Source organism: Notamacropus eugenii, chromosome 5, assembly GCF_028372415.1.
Source record: "Notamacropus eugenii isolate mMacEug1 chromosome 5, mMacEug1.pri_v2, whole genome shotgun sequence".
NCBI lineage: Eukaryota > Metazoa > Chordata > Mammalia > Diprotodontia > Macropodidae > Notamacropus > Notamacropus eugenii.
The window spans coordinates 45,138,792-45,156,492 of record NC_092876.1 but is presented as its reverse complement, the minus strand read 5'-3'; the positions used below and the strand labels follow the sequence as shown (position 1 = coordinate 45,156,492).

The window sequence follows — 17,701 nt, the reverse complement described above, 5'->3', positions numbered from 1 at the left end:
AAACATCTGACAATTAGAAAACAATATAAGGCATTACATAGTTAAGTGATAAATTGTGTGGTGCAAACTCTAATTTTAGTTTCAGAGAAGGGAGTTTTCTGAGTGGGAAGGAGTAAGGAAGACTTCTACCAATCAACAAACATTCATTAAGCACTGATTATTTGCAGGTCACCTTGCTAGGCATTGAGGAGATGAAGACAAAAATGAAAACACGTGCCCTCAAGGAACTTACTTTCTATTGGGGGAGACATGTACAAATGTAAATACATAGAAAATAAACACAAAGTAATTTGGAGGGGAAGCAGAAGAAGCTGAGGGGCTCAGGAAAGTCTTCATATGGAAGATGGCATCTGAGCTGACGTGGGAAGGGATTGCAAGAGATAGAGGTAAAGAGTGAGTTCATTCCAGGCATGAGAGATAGTGATTGCAAAGACAAGGACATGGGAAATGAAATGCCATGGGTGAGAGGCAGCAAAAGTACATTATGGCTGGACCATAGAGAGCAAGAAGAGGAGGTAAAAAAGTAGGTTGGAGCCTACAGTTGCAAACGACTTTAAAAGCCAGAGGATTTCTCTAATCCTATGAGTAATAGTGAGTCATTGGAGGGGAGTCATTGAGTAGGGAAGTTATAAATGAACAGACCTGTCCTTTAGGCAAACCACTTTTGCAGCTGTACAAAGGATGGATTGAAGTGGGGGAAAACTTGAGGCAGAGAGAATGATTAGAGGGCCAAGGTAAGAGGTGATGAAGGTCAATAGTAGGATGTGAATGGAGAGAAGGGAAGAGAAATATAGATGGCAAGATTTAGAAATTGATTAGATGGATGGGGGCAAGGAAGAGTGTGAAATTCAAGCTAATGCCAATGAGGAAAACCAGGGTGACTGGAGGGATGGTCATGCCAAAAATAAAAGGAAAGTTCAGAGTTCAGAGGAGTGGTAGGTTTAGAGGGAAAGATTACGATTTCTGTTTTGCAGTGCTGAGTAAAAAATACCTATAAGATATCATGTCCCATATAAAGTTAGAAGTTCATGATTAGTCGGCACCCCAAGATTGGGCCAAAGAAAACAGTTGCCATCTCCAAGACAGAAGCCAAGTCAAGGCCTTGAAAGCTATGAAAGAAGTGTTAAAGGCCATCAAAGAAAAGGAAAGAAAAGAAAAGAAAATCCAAACATCTTCCACCTTTTGTCGACCCAAGACATTTCAACTTCCCAAACATCCCAAGTACCCTTCGAAAAGTGCCCCTAGGAGAAATAAGATTGATCACCATGCCATTAAGTTTCCCTGAAGTCTGCCCGCCATGGTCTTTATTATGAACCTCAAGACCAACAAGCATCAGATCAAGTAGGCTGGAAGGAAACTGTATGACATCCAACGTCAACATATTGATCAGGCTTGAGAGAGGGCCCACAGCCAACATGACTCCTTTGGATGTTGCTAACAAAACTGGAATTGCCTAAAGTGTGTCTAACCAGCTACTCTATATACAACAATATTTTGTAATATACCTGTAAAAAAAATGCAGACATGCATGACTGAAGCTTAGGAGGGAGATTAGAGCTAAATATGTACCTCTGAAAATTGTTTGCATAGAGAGGTTCAGTGGGGTTTTGTATATCTCACTAAATATGGAGAATACCCAGATGGGAGATCCCAGGAACCTGATTTCTGGAAGAATGTATTCTGTGTTGGCCTACCACTTGGTTGGGAACTGCCTCTACCCATTGACTACATATCCAAAATTGTGTGCAACTTAAATCTAGTTGGCTGAGGAATAGTCATTCTCTCTTTTCAGTGGCATTCAGGGGTGAAGGACTATTTATGTGTTCTTGGTAGGCATTCCATGCCATCGGCTGTGTAAGGAAGGGCTACCTTCTCCTCCTCTTAGGCCCTTTGACACCAAGAAATGGCCTTAGGGTTGTGATCTTGTTGTATTTATCTTTTTGAGTTCTAGGTTCATGGAGTAGAATCTAAGGCCTCTGAACTTAAACTATAGAGATCTTGGAATTCAAAATTCCAGGCTGGGTGTGGCAGCCAACCCAAGGGAAAATGGAGCTGGGCATGGTGGAGATTGGATTTGGACCTTGGTGGGACTTCTTAAGTAGAAACTGAGCTAAATTGCCAACCCGGTTTTAAGGGACTAAGGTGTTGTAGGAGGGATTATGACCCATTGGGGTCAGAGAAATGTTTTTTTGTTCTTGCTATCTCTTTGAAGTAAATATTCTTTTATAAAAGCTAATTTGACTGTGAAATAGTTAAATGGAACTGGGTTATGTGGACCCCTGAAATTGGGGGGACACAACTGAGATAAGGGAGTTCTGCAACCCCCTGAAAAGACTCTGTAGACCTTGAGAAAGAGGTAGAAGTGACCATGACAGCCAAAAAAAGGAATTGAGGAAATCACCAAGTGAGTAAGACTTGAGAGAGGAGAAGGGAAAAGGAGGAGAAGGGAAGGAAAAGGTGCCTAAGACGGAAGATGGTAGACTTTAAATATTGAGAAGAATGTAGTTGTCAGCAGAACTGGGAAAAACAGCAGTCACAAACCTCAGGGACTATCCAGAACGATTCGTGCCTAAACAAGAATCCCGCTGCAACATATTTGACAAATGGCCATTGCTTGAATACCTCTAGTGAGTGACCCCCTCCACTTTTGGAGAGCTCTGATTTTTTTTTTTCCATATCAAGCTTCTATCTCTTTCTTTAGCACTTCTACTAGCTACTCCCACCTAATTCCATTTGAGAAGTCATACGTTTATTGGGAGACAGAAGGACAGTAATTACCACTCTAGCTGGCAAACCCAAGACAAATCCCCAAAAGTAAGCTTCAGAAAGGACTGGGTTCTTTTTTAGCAAAATCTACCAGCTTGGATAACAATTCCATCAGCAGTATTGTCTTTGAACAGGGTAGATTGAGCCACAAATAAATTGATCCTGAAGAACTACCAGAACAGAACGCTGGGAAACCAAAATGGCATAGAGAACATTTCTGATGATTAACTTTTGAGATCGGGGACTCGTTCCTTGCATCTCATGCCTGTGGCAACAAGGACATCCAATTGAATAACCTTTGAGTACCTCTAATGTGCTTCTGGGTACTTACCTTCAATATTTCTAGTCATTCACCTACCTAGGGAAAATAGAGGAAAAGCTCAGAGCTAGAGTAGCATAAGAAAATGACATCTTCTGTCATAGAAATAATAGTATGTTTTAATATTCCAGATATTTAAGACTTTTCATTTTTAGATGAACCCAAATAACAATTCAGAAAACCCAGACACTGCAGAATAATGGGAAGATGTAAAAAAGCCAAATAAAAAAATACTGGCATACAAAGCAAGAATGAACATGAAAAATCAATCTACTCCCACAGATTACACAGGAAATTCCCAAGGGGTCTGGCAGATTTTGGAAGAGAAAAAGAGATTATATTTTATGGGACTAGATACAATAACCATTCTCTTCCCATAAAGCAAGTGATGGAAGATTGTCTCTGCTCCATAGACACACACTGCACATTTTCGGGATAATGGTAACAGGAAATCAATAGGATCTTTTATATGTGGAAAGACATTATCTGTATGGACTTCCAGCATTAACAAAAGGACCACAGAAGACCTTTACTAAAAAGTACCACTCACCATTGATCTTGGTGCAAGGACAGCAGGCAGCTTTTATGTCCAAATCTTTGCTTATTTTCAAATTATTATCAATATTTTATTTATTTAGAGAAATAATCTTGTTCAAATTCTCACTTTCCATTAGAGCCAAAGAACCTGTAGGTAATTCTCCATTAAAAGTGTCACCATATCCAAGCAGGCCATCACCTATGAATGTCTTCCTCTCTCCCTTGCCGTTTTGATTGATGTCTATGATCACCGAGGACCTGAAGCTTTAACATGTAGCAATTTAACTGTATTGGCAAGCTCAGTGGGATTTATGAGATTTTCTGGTCTTTCTACCCATTGGTTTGGTATAGAAACAAAATTAAGATTAGCAAAACAATAGCAAAACTTTTGTATCATATAATTTTTCCATGTAGAGCTTTGGTTCCTTGTAGCTTCAAGGACAAGGGCTCTGGGCAGATTTGGGGTCATATCCAAAAGAACAATCACTCTGGCCTTCCGACCTACTCTGCTTGTTTAACAGAAGGAAAGTTGCTGGGTAGAATGAAAAGGAAAAGGAGGCGAAGCTCTTTTAATTTGGATAGAAATGGGACCAGTTTATAGACCCTACTACAGTTTTCGCATTGACTACTATGTTTGCCTACGACTGTAGTGGGAACAGTTTGTCGTAGAGAGATAAGCTAGACATAGATAGGATTAGTCAGAACAGAAGATCTTAGATTTCATGTTGTTATCTGGTCCAACCTCCTATGAGTTGAGAGTACATAGAATGACCAATAATAAGCATGAAGGAAAGAGCTTAGGATAGTTGGCATGGAATGAATGTAGTTTTAGGGTCTATCATTCAATGAATTAAAACTTCCTTAGAAGGGCTCTGAACAGAACTTTAAGGGACTAGATGCATCCACATCTCTGTATTTAAAAGCTGAAAAAATCCTGAAATGAAACCTGATGTTGGACAGTTTGGTGGCATCTTCTATAAGGTAATAACTCAAAAAAAAAAAAATCATAAATCAGACCACTCCCTTCCCAACATGGCATTCTTATCCATAACTTTGCCCTTGAAATTGGCAGGGAACACACTTATGATCTCTATGCTTACTTTTCACATTGTAATAGGGATAAGAGGGCAGCCTTGGGCCTATTCTCAACATGGAGCCTTTCATGTGGGCTAATAAACTAAGCCAATGATTGGTTCAGACTGATAAAGTCCCTGGATGTGATCTTTCCCCCTGGAAGTTCCTTCTCACCCACAGTCCTACCCCATGGGTGCCATCTGCTTATTTACAGCAAACCTTACCTCACCTGTTGACATTTACAAGCATATGCCAAAACCAAGAAGGAGCCTGGAGCATGAGGGAAGTGAAGACCCAAGGTATTTTCAAATCACTCAGACCTTCATTAGCTGAGCACACAGAAAGGAAGTAGAAAATTGATCATAGTGTCTTGCACATATGGCATTCTATAAATATTTGTTGAATTGGATGGAACTGAAATTGGGGGACCACGTGTATACATAGGAGTATGGGTATAACCACTGCCATCTGCCCCCCTCCTCCAACCAAAGCCTTCAGTGTGGGCAAAACTCCATGGCAGACTACAGCAATAGTATTCTTTTAATTATAAAGTTTACATGCATTTTACGAACTGGCACCAGAAGAGACAAGCCTTTCATTTCCATGGAAACCTGCTGTTATACCACAAGGAGAGAATTTTGACCCAGGTGAGGATGGAGTAGTAACTGCAGCCAATGAATATGGAGCAGTGATCTGACTTTTAAGTAAGCTCCTCTAGGGGTAGAGAAGGATGGGAAAAGACAGCAAAGAGAGCTAGCTTTCTCAGAGAGTTATTGCTAGACAAAGGGGTTCTTGGTGAGACCTATGAAAACTCTAGGCTTATAAATCAAGTGAGATGTATACTGCTATGTTCGTGGAAAGAGACAACAGGGTCAGTAACCAACTATGAAGCAGCCAGAGTACAAGCCCTTGAGAAAACAAGAATTAGTATCATAAGCATTTCATGGACATCCCTGTGGGTCTGTGGCTTTGGCCAACTTAAGAGGCATGGAATGACCGTTACTATCACTACAAGACCAGGCATAGTGGGGAATCTGGGGCGTTGCCATGGAGATTGCAAACCTTGAAACTTTCATCCTTTTGTATTTTTTGCAAAGAGCCAGTCGCTCTAATAACACAGGAGAAAAATGAGCCCAATAGGTGGGCTGATTTGGGAGAAAGAGGTTGCTCAGAAGTGAGACTATCCTGTTTCTTCTTCACTGAAGGAATGGATTAATGTCATTCTTGGAGGTTTTCTCCAACTACTTCTACACTAGACATCGCTGTTACTTCCACTCTAGTGCCTTCTTGGTCAGTGCATGTGATCGTATTCATCCTTCCTTAACTAAGAGGACCATGACATCAGAGAAATGATGACATGCCTTGTACTTGACTTTGTTTTGAGTGAGTAAGGGCTGTGCAAGGTCACCAGCCTCACTTTCTCCTCCTGAGCCATCTGGATCCAGTGACCAGACATTCATTAGGATAACTAGAGATGGCCCAGGATACAATGGAAGACCTTGGCCTTTTAGATAGTAATGGAGGTAATGCCCATTCGGTGAATAGGTCTCTTTAAAAAGTAGTCAGGGGATGGCCCCTTTAAACAGAAAAGAAAAAAAATAAATAAATCAAGCTGGGAGGGGCAGGAACCTTGTTGTTTTAAATAGAAATAGTTACTATTGACATTCACTCTAAACCAGGAGGATCTGAAGGTTTAGACCACTTAGACCACTGGGTCTAAGGTTTTAGGGAAGAGAAGGAAGGAAGGGAGGAAGGAAGGAATGAAGGAAGGAATATGTGATAGAAAAGGAAGAGGGAAGAGTATTTGGAGGGAAAGGAATTCTCTTCCATTCTCCTCTTTCTTCTTGTACTAACCCTGATCAAGTCTTTGGAGGGAGGGAGAAGAAACTTTCATGATATTTTTATCAAAATTAATTTTCCCCCATTTACAATATTTCAGCTACACTGAACCAGATAGAAAGCTGGCCAAGATCTCTTTCTCTGGGTGACTAAATAAATGTAAAGGACTTTTTGCCTTTGTTTTCCTTTTCTAAGATCTCTGCATATGGAAGCTTGTGAAAGTGATAGTTTGTTGCTGTTCATTTGGGGTTTTCTTGGCAGAGATACTGGAGTGATTTGCCATCTCCTTCTCCAGCTCATTTTACAGATGAGGAAATAGAGGCAAACAAGGTTAAGTGACTTGCCCAGGGTCATACAGTTGGTGAGTGTATGAGGCTGTATTCAAACTCAGGTCTTCTTGACTCCAGGCCCAGCATCCTATCCACTGTGCCACCTATCAGAGATTCAGCTTGGGACTAGATTTCATTTTGGATGAAAATTTAATTGATATTTTTCAATCATTGTACAATAAATAACTCTGAAATTTTTCTCTAATTAATGAGATTCATTGGCATCTAGATTCAGTATCATGCCTCATGCAACACACTGAGTCTTTTCATTAGTGCCTGGGCATTTTATATGACTTTATAGTTGCTACATTAAATGCTTATGTGACACCAAAAATCAATTTAAAAAAAGGATTTAAAAGAACACCACTTTTCTATTGTATTTGATGACAGAGGCCTCCTTCCCCTGATATCACTTATAGATGAGAAGCAGCTTATGGGAAGTGGGGTATATAAAAGCCAAGCCCACTCAGCATACATTTCCTTTCAACTCATGCTTTTTATGGAAGGAAACTTTCATGCATGTTACCACACCTCAAATAAACAGTCAAATGAATTCTACCATCTACAAAGAACCACCTATTGCTGAATGACTGAGACAAGAACCATATTTACGAAGCTTTTACACCTATATATTCTACACCTTGAAGTTTTCTTTGTCCATTTCTCTGTTGGTTGAGACCACATGCCTGCCCTCTGCTGGCTAATGGACAGCCTGAGCATTGGATTTGCTGTTTATGGGTCTCAAATACTGAGACCACTTAACCAGCTCACCTCTTCCCTGTGGATGAGGTACTTATCTGGTCTGTACCTCATCAAGATTGTTTCATGCCTTGAAAGCTTTTGGCTAGACAGTATAACATTTTGAGCTCCCACGGGTCCCTGAAATTGCCTTTGTAAACCACACATCTAAAAGAAGAAGAAGCTGGAAATATCATACTCAGGGTGTTGGAATGAAAACCTATCATAGAGGTAAGTCCAATATCCCAATATTACAAAGGCTCTGTTATCTCATCAATGAGAGTCCTCCTTTCCAGTGATTGTAAGTGGTCATCCAATAGAATAATAAAATAAATTGTTGGCTGCCATTGTTGAATGCTGCCATTTGTCATTGACTTATCTAATGCCTATCATATGCATGGAAAGCACTGTACAAAGCTCTACTAGACCTAATCTCTTCTCAAGGAGCTTACAGTCCAAAGGAGGCTGGGCAAGACGCACTTATGAGACTGGTAGTGCCTGGGGGAATGCATTACTGCTCTGTGATAGGGAAAGCAGATGATGAAGGTGGCCCAGTTTGGGGAAGTTGGTGGGTAATTGAAGGGTAGCAGAGTTCTAGAGGGCCAATGACCTGAGAAGGTAAATGAAGGCAGGAGAGGTCCTGGGGACTTGAAGATTGGAGAAGGGCCAAGAGATTCAGAGTAAGGAGGAGAGAAAAGTACAATTTCAGTTGGTGTGAGGGAGAAAATTAGATGGACAAGAGGATGTACTAAGAGAACCCCCTAAAACCTTGGAGGTGGAGGAGTCTCAAGTGATGAAAGGACTTAAGATGAACCTTATGACTGGCTGAAATGAAACAGAAATGAAGGTCATAGAGCTGAGGATGTTGAAGAACTTTGAGTTGGAATTAGTAGACATAAGGAGGAAGTAGAAAGAGATAATCCGATTCAGTAGGATGAGGGATGAACTGTAGTTCAGTTGTTTCAGTCTTGTCTGACTCTTCCTGACTCCATTTGTGATTTTCTTGGCAAAGATACTGGAGTGGTTTGCATTTCTTTTTCCAGCTCATTTTACAGATGAGGAAACTGAGGCAAAAAGGGTTAAGTGACTTGCTGAGGGTCACAAAGCTAGTAAGTGACTGAGGCTGGATTTGCATTCAGGTCTTCCTGACTCCAGGTATGGCATTCTATCCACACCTAGCTGCCCTGAGGGATGGGGAAGATATTCCATTTTTTTCATTGGTTTTTTTTGGGGGTTTTTTTTTGATCCTCCACAAGTTCCAACAGAAATAGTTTATTCATCATAAGACCTGGGGTGGAAGAATCATTGCTATTATTTGTAAATCTGCATCTCATAGATAGGGAAGTATGGCTGCTCTTAAAAGAAATCCACTCTAGGCTAGGAGTCACTTACCATGGACAGACCTAGATATGTCAAAAGCCACTTCCGAAAAGTAAGAGCAGTTTTAGCACTCTACCTGACCTCAAATTAAGTGGAAATTCTCTATAAACGTGAGGTCACAGAGAATTGCCTCTTCCTCAGAAAAATGAAGCCTTAAGCACCAGTGAATCTTGAGACCTTCTAAACAAGTTGTCTAAAAAACTGAAGGTCTCCCCAAGGAAATCAAGAACAGAGGAAAACGGTGCATATAGCTCAAAAAATTTATAGCAGTGTGTGTGTGTGTGTGTGTGTGTGTGTGTGTGTGTGTGTGTGTGAACAGCTGTAGTGAATGAATGTGATGGATTGTTGGGCCACCATGCCTCAGCTGCCTCCTCACTGTGGGCCCATTTTCTCCAGGGCCTCCATTTTGGGGAAGGGCCCAGATTAACGATGGGGAACCTGTGGCCTGGAGATAGCCTCCTAACTCCTCAAGTGCAGCCCTTTGACTGAATCCAAACATCAGAACAAATCCCCTTAGTAAAAGGATTTGCTCTGTAAATCTTGAACTCTCTCAAACGGTAGCACTTGAGTACCTAGAAGGTCACATGTGGCCACAGGTTCCCCACCTCTAGGCCCAGATCAATCAGATTTAGCCACTATGCTCTCTAGTATTTCCTCCCTTTCCTGTGTTTTTTTCTTCTATTAGAATATTAGCTCTTTGAGGGCAGAAGCTGTCTCTTTTTTTCACTTGTTTTTGTATTTACCCAGTGTCTGACCCGTAGAAAGGGCTTGATCATTACTCTTGGGCTGATTGACTCAAACAGCACGGGAGAACAATTCAAAGAAGCTTGATGCATGCATAAAGAGGCGCTCAGAATCAAGAGAACGGTATGTTCGATGATCACAGTTACAAAAAAGAAAATAATAGTAGAAAGTATTAGGTCTCATTTTGACTTTGGACAGGTGATGGTGAATCTGATCCCTTCCCTCCTGATGGAGAGGTGATGGACAATGAAGGTGGGATGAAGCACGTGCTGTCAGACATGATCTGGGTCTCAGTCTGTTTTGCCTGACTCTATTTCTTTATTACAAGACAGGGTTCATTCTGTGGAGGTGGGGGTGGGGTGGAGGTATTAGGAAGCAGCAGCAATATAGATAAATGCATCAATAAAACATTAAAAAAAACACTATGGTCTGGGAAATGCATGGCTGTTTATAAACCACATATATCCTCTGGCTTATTTTCGGTCTGAATCAGCCTTAGATAATGCTGTTGTCATCTGGGTTAAACTTGCTAAAGATATGAAGCAAAAAGCCAAGACCAGCCCAGAAATACTAAAGGTTCAGATCACTTCAGACAGAATTGAACACCAAGATATCTACAGCTAAGGATTTTTTTTTTCCACTGAACCTTTCTTTAAAGGGTTATCATAGCTCATGAGGGGATGGAAGGAGACTAAGCAGTGAATGGTAAGTGTGTACTAAATCCCATTCTGGACAAGAGAATAATAAAAAGATTATAGGTAATTTCTCCTCCTGAATTATGGAGGAAGTGCATGGAATCAGTGCTGACATAGAAGGGGCCAGGACAGGCTGCTCACTTCTTTTCTGAGTATTGCTGCTATCGCTCAGAAAAAGGGGATGAAATGAATGACCTCCAATGTGCCCGATGAGGGCACCAGCACTGGGCTGAGTTGTCATTAACTGCTGGCAGCTTTCTGAGCCTGAACACAGTGGCTGTCCTGGGAGACCAAATGTTTGGGGGTCATTTTGAATAAGAACAGGGGAGATAAATTTTGTTCTGTACACCATTTAAAGATAAGTGAATTCCATAATAGATTATTTTTTAGATTGAGCGTTAGTGCTAGGGTACAAAAGTTTTATGACTTCACCCAATGGAAAGACAGAAAATCCTCAGGGCAGGAGGTTAAAATATACAGCTGAGTTCTTTCAGCAGCTCTGCTATGAGGTGTGTGTGTGTATGTATTTAACTTATTATATTTCTCTTTTATTTTCATTATTTCTCCCAATATAAAATAAAATTCTCAGGAACAGAAGCAGAGATCAAAGTACATAAGAAACATATTTTCAGGTCTGCGATGTGTCTGTCATGTTTTCCATTTGCCACAACCATATTCCAAGTAACCATAATATAAAACATCATGGACTCCAAGAAGACAAATGGAGAGAACCCTTGAGTTTCTACACACTTTATTCCAGTGACGATAAAAAACAGATCTTTCTCCATCACAGAAATTTAGTCCTAGGTTTACTTGAAATAGGGTGTTTTATTTAGGTAGTAATACCTAACATTTGTACAGCACTTTAGTTTAGAAAGTATCTTTATGCACATTATTTCATTTGATTCCCCGAGCATTCCTCTGAGGGACATGTTATGACTTCCACTTTACTGATGAATAAACCAAGGCTGTAACTTGACCAAGGTCACAAGGTATATGTGAGACTAGAACCCAAGTCTTCCTCCATTCAGCAACTCCCAGAGTCAGCTTAGCCTAAAACAGAGAAGGGAATTACAAAGCAGTGTTTTATAAGAGGAGGTTGTTGAGTTGTGGTTGACCCTTCATGACCACATGGACTATATAGCACACCAATCCTGTCCTTGGGGTTTCCTTGGCAAAGATACCGGAGGAGTTTGTCATTTCCTTTTTTGGTGCATTGAGGTAAAGAGAGGTTAAGTGACTTGCCCACAGTCACACAATGAATAAATCTGACATCACATTTTGAATTCGGGTCTTCCTGATTCGAGGCCCAGAGCTCTCTCCACGGAGCTGCCTTAGTTACCTCCATCTGAGCATGAACTACAGCCTAATTAATATTCTTAAATTCAAGGGAAAAGGGAATCCATTTCAAAACTGTGGATATTTTGGTATAAATTTTTTTTCACCACATAAAAGATTCACAAAAAATGTAGAAAATTCCATCAAGTAGTTCAGTCCTTGAATCTAATATCATTTTGAGGAGGAAAAAAGAGAAAATTCCTATAAGACACCAGAATGGTTCCCCATTGTCAGGGGAGGGCTCTCGAATCTAAAGAAACTAGCACTTAATTCATTAGACTGGAGTAGTGGTCTGTTCAGAATTGACTTAATTCCTAGACACCCTGTCCCAAACATACTCAAATGTCTCATGCTAAAGGATCCTAAGAGGGCTGGATTACTGGAAGGGTTGTCACATAGGCCCATATGGTGCACATCTGGACAAAAATTAGGAAATGAAAGAAATCAACTTCTCAAACCTGTAGGCAGGTGGTTGAAGCTTCCCAGGAGGCCTACTTGTGAAGGGCAAAGGAATGGTCGGGGAAAGGATGGTTAGTTAGGAACAACAAGCTTTCTTGAAAAACAATAAGGTGCTAGACCAGGTCAGTATGTACCAAATGGGTCTCCAGGGCAGGGCGGCAAGACCTGTCCACCTTTCTCTTGATTATTGTGTAATTTCTAAGACACTTGAATAATTCAGATTATTGTAACCAAGACATTTTTAATAATTCACCAAAATGACAGGCACCAGGTTTAAATTAATTAGGCTCCACAGCCAAATTATGAGGTAGAAATTTACATGAAAATGACTCTTTGGAATACAGGGTTGTAGGTAGGGAAAGGCTGCCAGGGACAATTATTGCTGGGGAACCAAATGGGCACTACCTCAGCATGCAGGCAGCAAGATAATGAGAAGGTGTTCATAAAAATCTATGGCAGCAATGAAAAACCAAGGCGAGGGGGCCCTTCCTGCCCATCCACGGAGGAAGAGCCAAGAGACCTAGGGGAAAGGAGAAGCCTATCAGGCAGGTGGGGGCCAAAGCCTGGGGCATCTCTCTCCAGGTTCCAAGAGAGCTGCAGCCCAGGGAGGTCAGCAGGTGGGGGTCACAGCCTGGGGGGTCCCTCTCCAGGTTTCCAGGAGAGCAGCAGCCCAGGGAGGTCAGCAGGTGGGGGTCACAGCCTGGGGGGGGTCTCTCTAGGTTTCCAGGAGAGCAGCAGCCCAGGGAGGTCAGCAGGTGGGGGTCACAGCCTGGGGGGGTCTCTCTAGGTTTCCAGGAGAGCAGCAGCCCAGGGAGGTCAGCAGGTGGGGGTCACAGCCTGGGGGGGTCTCTCTAGGTTTCCAGGAGAGCAGCAGCCCAGGGAGGTCAGCAGGTGGGGGTCAAAGCCTGGGGGGTCCCTCTCCAGGTTTCCAGGAGAGCAGCAGCCCAGGGAGGTCAGCAGGTGGGGGTCACAGCCTGGGGGGGTCTCTCTAGGTTTCCAGGAGAGCAGCAGCCCAGGGAGGTCAGCAGGTGGGGGTCACAGCCTGGGGGGTCCCTCTCCAGGTTTCCAGGAGAGCAGCAGCCCAGGGAGGTCAGCAGGTGGGGGTCACAGCCTGGGGGGGTCTCTCTAGGTTTCCAGGAGAGCAGCAGCCCAGGGAGGTCAGCAGGTGGGGGTCAAAGCCTGGGGGGGTCCCTCTCCAGGTTTCCAGGAGAGCAGCAGCCCAGGGAGGTCAGCAGGTGGGTGTCACAGCCTGGGGGGTCCCTCTCCAGGTTTCCAGGAGAGCAGCAGCCCAGGGAGGTCAGCAGGTGGGGGTCACAGCCTGGGGGGTCCCTCTCCAGGTTTCCAGGAGAGCAGCAGCCCAGGGAGGTCAGCAGGTGGGTGTCACAGCCTGGGGGGGGGGTCCCTCTCCAGGTTTCCAGGAGAGCAGCAGCCCAGGGAGGTCAGCAGGTGGGTGTCACAGCCTGGGGGGGGGGTCCCTCTCCAGGTTTCCAGGAGAGCAGCAGCCCAGGGAGGTCAGCAGGTGGGGGTCACAGCCTGGGGGGGGGTCTCTCTCCAGGTTTCCAGGAGAGCAGCAGCCCAGGGAGGTCAGCAGGTGGGGGTCACAGCCTGGGGGGTCCCTCTCCAGGTTTCCAGGAGAGCAGCAGCCCAGGGAGGTCAGCAGGTGGGGGTCACAGCCTGGGGGGGGGGGTCTCTCTCCAGGTTTCCAGGAGAGCAGCAGCCCAGGGAGGTCAGCAGGTGGGGGTCACAGCCTGGGGCGGTCTCTCTAGGTTTCCAGGAGAGCAGCAGCCCAGGGAGGTCAGCAGGTGGGGGTCAAAGCCTGGGGGGGGGGTCTCTCTCCAGGTTTCCAGGAGAGCAGCAGCCCAGGGAGGTCAGCAGGTGGGGGTCACAGCCTGGGGGGTCCCTCTCCAGGTTTCCAGGAGAGCAGCAGCCCAGGGAGGTCAGCAGGTGGGGGTCACAGCCTGGGGGGGGGGGTCTCTCTCCAGGTTTCCAGGAGAGCAGCAGCCCAGGGAGGTCAGCAGGTGGGGGTCAAAGCCTGGGGGGGTCCCTCTCCAGGTTTCCAGGAGAGCAGCAGCCCAGGGAGGTCAGCAGGTGGGGGTCACAGCCTGGGGGGGGGGTCTCTCTCCAGGTTTCCAGGAGAGCAGCAGCCCAGGGAGGTCAGCAGGTGGGTGTCACAGCCTGGGGGGGGGGGGGGTCTCTCTCCAGGTTTCCAGGAGAGCAGCAGCCCAGGGAGGTCAGCAGGTGGGGGTCACAGCCTGGGGGGGTCCCTCTCCAGGTTTCCAGGAGAGCAGCAGCCCAGGGAGGTCAGCAGGTGGGGGTCACAGCCTGGGGGGGGGTCTCTCTCCAGGTTTCCAGGAGAGCAGCAGCCCAGGGAGGTCAGCAGGTGGGGGTCAAAGCCTGGGGGGGTCCCTCTCCAGGTTTCCAGGAGAGCAGCAGCCCAGGGAGGTCAGCAGGTGGGGGCCAAAGAAGCCCCTTGCTGGGGGTGGGGGATAATTTGGGGCTGCGCAGAGAAGGGGTTCATCTCTCCCCCTGGCTGCGTACGCATCAGCCAGCTCTCTGCCCTGGGGGCAAAGGGACGATGGAGTCCGTTCTCCCAGGAGGTCCTGGAGAGCTGCCGATGCCCCCGTTCTCCGTGTGACCTTGGGCCGGTCCTTTCCCCTCTCTGTGCCTCGGTTTCCTCCTCCGGGAATTGAAGGGAGGGGGCTGACCTTGGGAGCCCCTCCCAGCGCTCACTTTCCCTTCTGTAAAATGGGGGTGCCTTTTGAGGTCCCCTCCTCCTTTGGATCCGGGCCTCAAGGGGCACCGGATGGCCATGGGGGGCCGCCAGGGGGCCGGGGGGGCATCTCTGACCCCAAGGCTGGGGGCGCTGTTTATTAAGTTCCGGGGTGGAGGGGGGGCAGGTAACAGCTGCGGTGAGCAGCGCCCGGCCCTCCGGAGCGGTCCGGTCAGTGGGTCAGTCAGTCCGTGGGCCGCAGGCCACGAGTCCGCCCTCATCCCCGCGGCTCTTCCTCCTCCTCCTCCTCCTCCTCCTCCCTTCCGCGGGCGCAATGACGCATGCGCGCCGCTAGGTTTGGTTGGACAGGTGGAGCGGAATTAGCCGGGAGGCCCCCGCGCCTGCGCCTGCGCTGCGGCTCCGAGCCGCCAGGGGCCGCTGTGGAGAGCCGCGCGCTGTCCCTCTGCGGAGCCCGGGCCCCTTGGGTTCCGGGGCGGGAGGAAGAGGAGGTGTCACGCCTCCCTCCGGTGAGCGGACCTTCCCGTCCGCCGGGGTGAAAGGTCGGGAAGATGGCGGCGGCCTTGGTAGAGGAGGAGCTGGACAACGAAGACTATTACTCGCTGCTGAACGTGCGCCGGGAGGTGAGGCCCGCGGGCCGCCGAGCCCTCCAGGGGGGCGAGCGGGGGACGCTGCCCCGGCCGAGGGCCCCGCCGCCGCCGCCGGGCGCCCGGGAGCGGCCAGGACGCGGAGGCCGCGTGCGGGGCCCCCCCACCCCACGCCGGCCCTGCCCCGAGCCTCCGCGCGGGCTGCCGGGAGTCAAGCGCCCCCGGCCCCGGCCTCCCGAGGACAGCCTGGGGGAGGGGCCGGAGAGCCCCGAATGTCCCACCTGGGGAGCCACCTGAGGGCCCTGAATGTCCCACCTGGGGAGGGGCCTTGAACGTCCCACCTGTGGAGTGGCATGAAAGTCATTAATGTCTCACCTGGAGAGGTACCCGAGAGTATTCAGTGTCCCACCTGGGGAGGGACCTTGAACGTCCCACCTGGGGCCTTGAATGCCCCACCTGGGGAGGGGCCTTGAATGTCCCACCTGGGGCCTTGAATGTCTCACCTGTGGAGTGGCATGAAAGTCATTAATGTCTCACCTGGAGAGGTACCCGAGAGTATTCAGTGCCCCATGTGGGGAGGGGCTTGAAAGCCGTGAGTGTCCCACCTGAGCGCTTTGAATGGCTCACCTGGGGAGGGACCTGAGCTCATTATAAATGCCAGACCTGGAAGGGGTCTTAGAGCCTGGGCTTCCAGAGCCGACAAGGCCTGAGGATCCGGACCTCAGAGCTGGAGGGACTTTAGAGACCCTGTGGTCCAGCACTGTCCTGTTTACAGAGGAGGACACAAAGCCCCTAGAAGGAAAGTGGTTTGCCCAGGATCGCCCCAGTAGAAGTAAGCTGCCAGAGCAGCATGAGCTAGGGAATACAAGTATGATCATCCCCATTTTACAGATGAGAAAATTGGTGCTCAGAAATTACCTGCCCAAGGTCACATAAGTAGTAAATGTGGAAACAGGGACATTGAACCCTGGTTTTGTGACTTCAGGGTCAGTGTTTTCTTTTTTTCTTTCCTCCTTCTAAAGGCTATTAATAAACATTCCTCAGAAGGACCCGATTGGTCGTCGATTGGTCGTCGGCAGACCTTGGTTTGAATCTGGTTGGCTCCTCCATTTGCTTTCCCACCTGTTTGACCTTGGACAAGTCCCTTCTCTGGGCCTCAGTTTCCTAATCTTAGTCATAGAGTCTGGACAAATCTGGATCCAGAAGGGACTTCAGAGACCATCAGGTCTGACCCCCTTATTTTTCAGATGAGAAAACACACACAGGGAGATGGGTCAACTTGCTCAAGGTCACCCAGATAGTAAGCATCGGAAGAGGAAACTGAATCTAGGTCTGTTGACTCTGGAACCAGTGTTCTTCCCTCTGTCTCCTATCTGCCTCCACAATCCGTCAGTCTTAGTACAGTATTTTGGTACTGATCAGGGAGAACATCCTTGGCCAATGGCATGAGAGGGGACAAGGGTATTATGACTTCTTGTTCTCACTGTGTCATGTATTGCTTGGCCCTTAGTTCTATATTTTATGTTTTCTGGCAGTAAAATGAAATCTTGCTAGTGTTGAGCAGTACCAGACCACAGACTGAAGCCTGTTGCTTCTACATCCTGGTTCTGACATTCAAAGTCTGACCTTGGGCACATCAATTTCCTCATTTGTAAAAGAACACTGGACTAGACTCGAGTCTTTAAGTTGATAGTGTCAATAGTCTGCAGACTCTTAAGGCTATTTCAGCTCTGACGCTCTCTGATTCTCATTTACGTCAGTACTAAAAATGTCCGTACCACTGAAACATTTTCTCAGCTTGTCTTCTTTTTTAGTAAGCACACAACTGGTGAAATAAGTGAATTCAACCTCAATTACTCTTCACAGGAGAAAAATCTGTACCTGTTCAGGACAAGTAGCTATTTGTAAGGATAATGGTAGCCAAAACAGGCAGCTAAATAGACATGATTAAACAGTTTACGAATGTAGACACATCACTTTAGAGTGTGAAGAAACCTTGGAGATCATCTGGTTCAAATACATCATGGTACAGTTGAAGAAACTGAGGCCTGGAGAGGGCCTCAGACCCAGGCCCTCTGGCTACAAATCCATCACTCTTTTCACTGTGCCATATGTAAAACTATTGATATTTAGTTTAGAAACCTGGTTTAGCTGACAGAAAAGTGGTA

General features: G+C 46.3%; 1 protein-coding gene and 1 long non-coding RNA gene across 3 annotated transcripts in view; one reads left to right on the top strand and one right to left on the bottom strand.

Moving 5' to 3' along the window:
• Positions 1-11,155: 11,155 nt before the first annotated feature.
• LOC140504136 (uncharacterized) lies at positions 11,156-12,713 on the bottom strand. The gene is made up of 2 exons (XR_011966973.1): positions 12,624-12,713; positions 11,156-11,474 (listed from the first exon to the last, which is right to left on the bottom strand). It is a non-coding gene; the product is annotated as an uncharacterized lncRNA (long non-coding RNA).
• The window catches only part of DNAJC11 (DnaJ heat shock protein family (Hsp40) member C11), a 77,842-nt gene continuing 72,589 nt past the window's right edge, over positions 12,449-17,701 (top strand). The window contains exon 1 of one of the 2 annotated variants that reach the window (XM_072608737.1): positions 12,449-12,767. Coding sequence is in view for 1 of the 2 variants with exons in the window: in XM_072608736.1 (XP_072464837.1) it covers positions 15,498-15,569 (72 nt within the window). In the remaining variant the exon portion in view is untranslated. Of the gene's footprint in view, positions 12,768-15,363; positions 15,570-17,701 lie in introns of those variants that run through there. The other variant, XM_072608736.1, reaches the window with a different exon arrangement.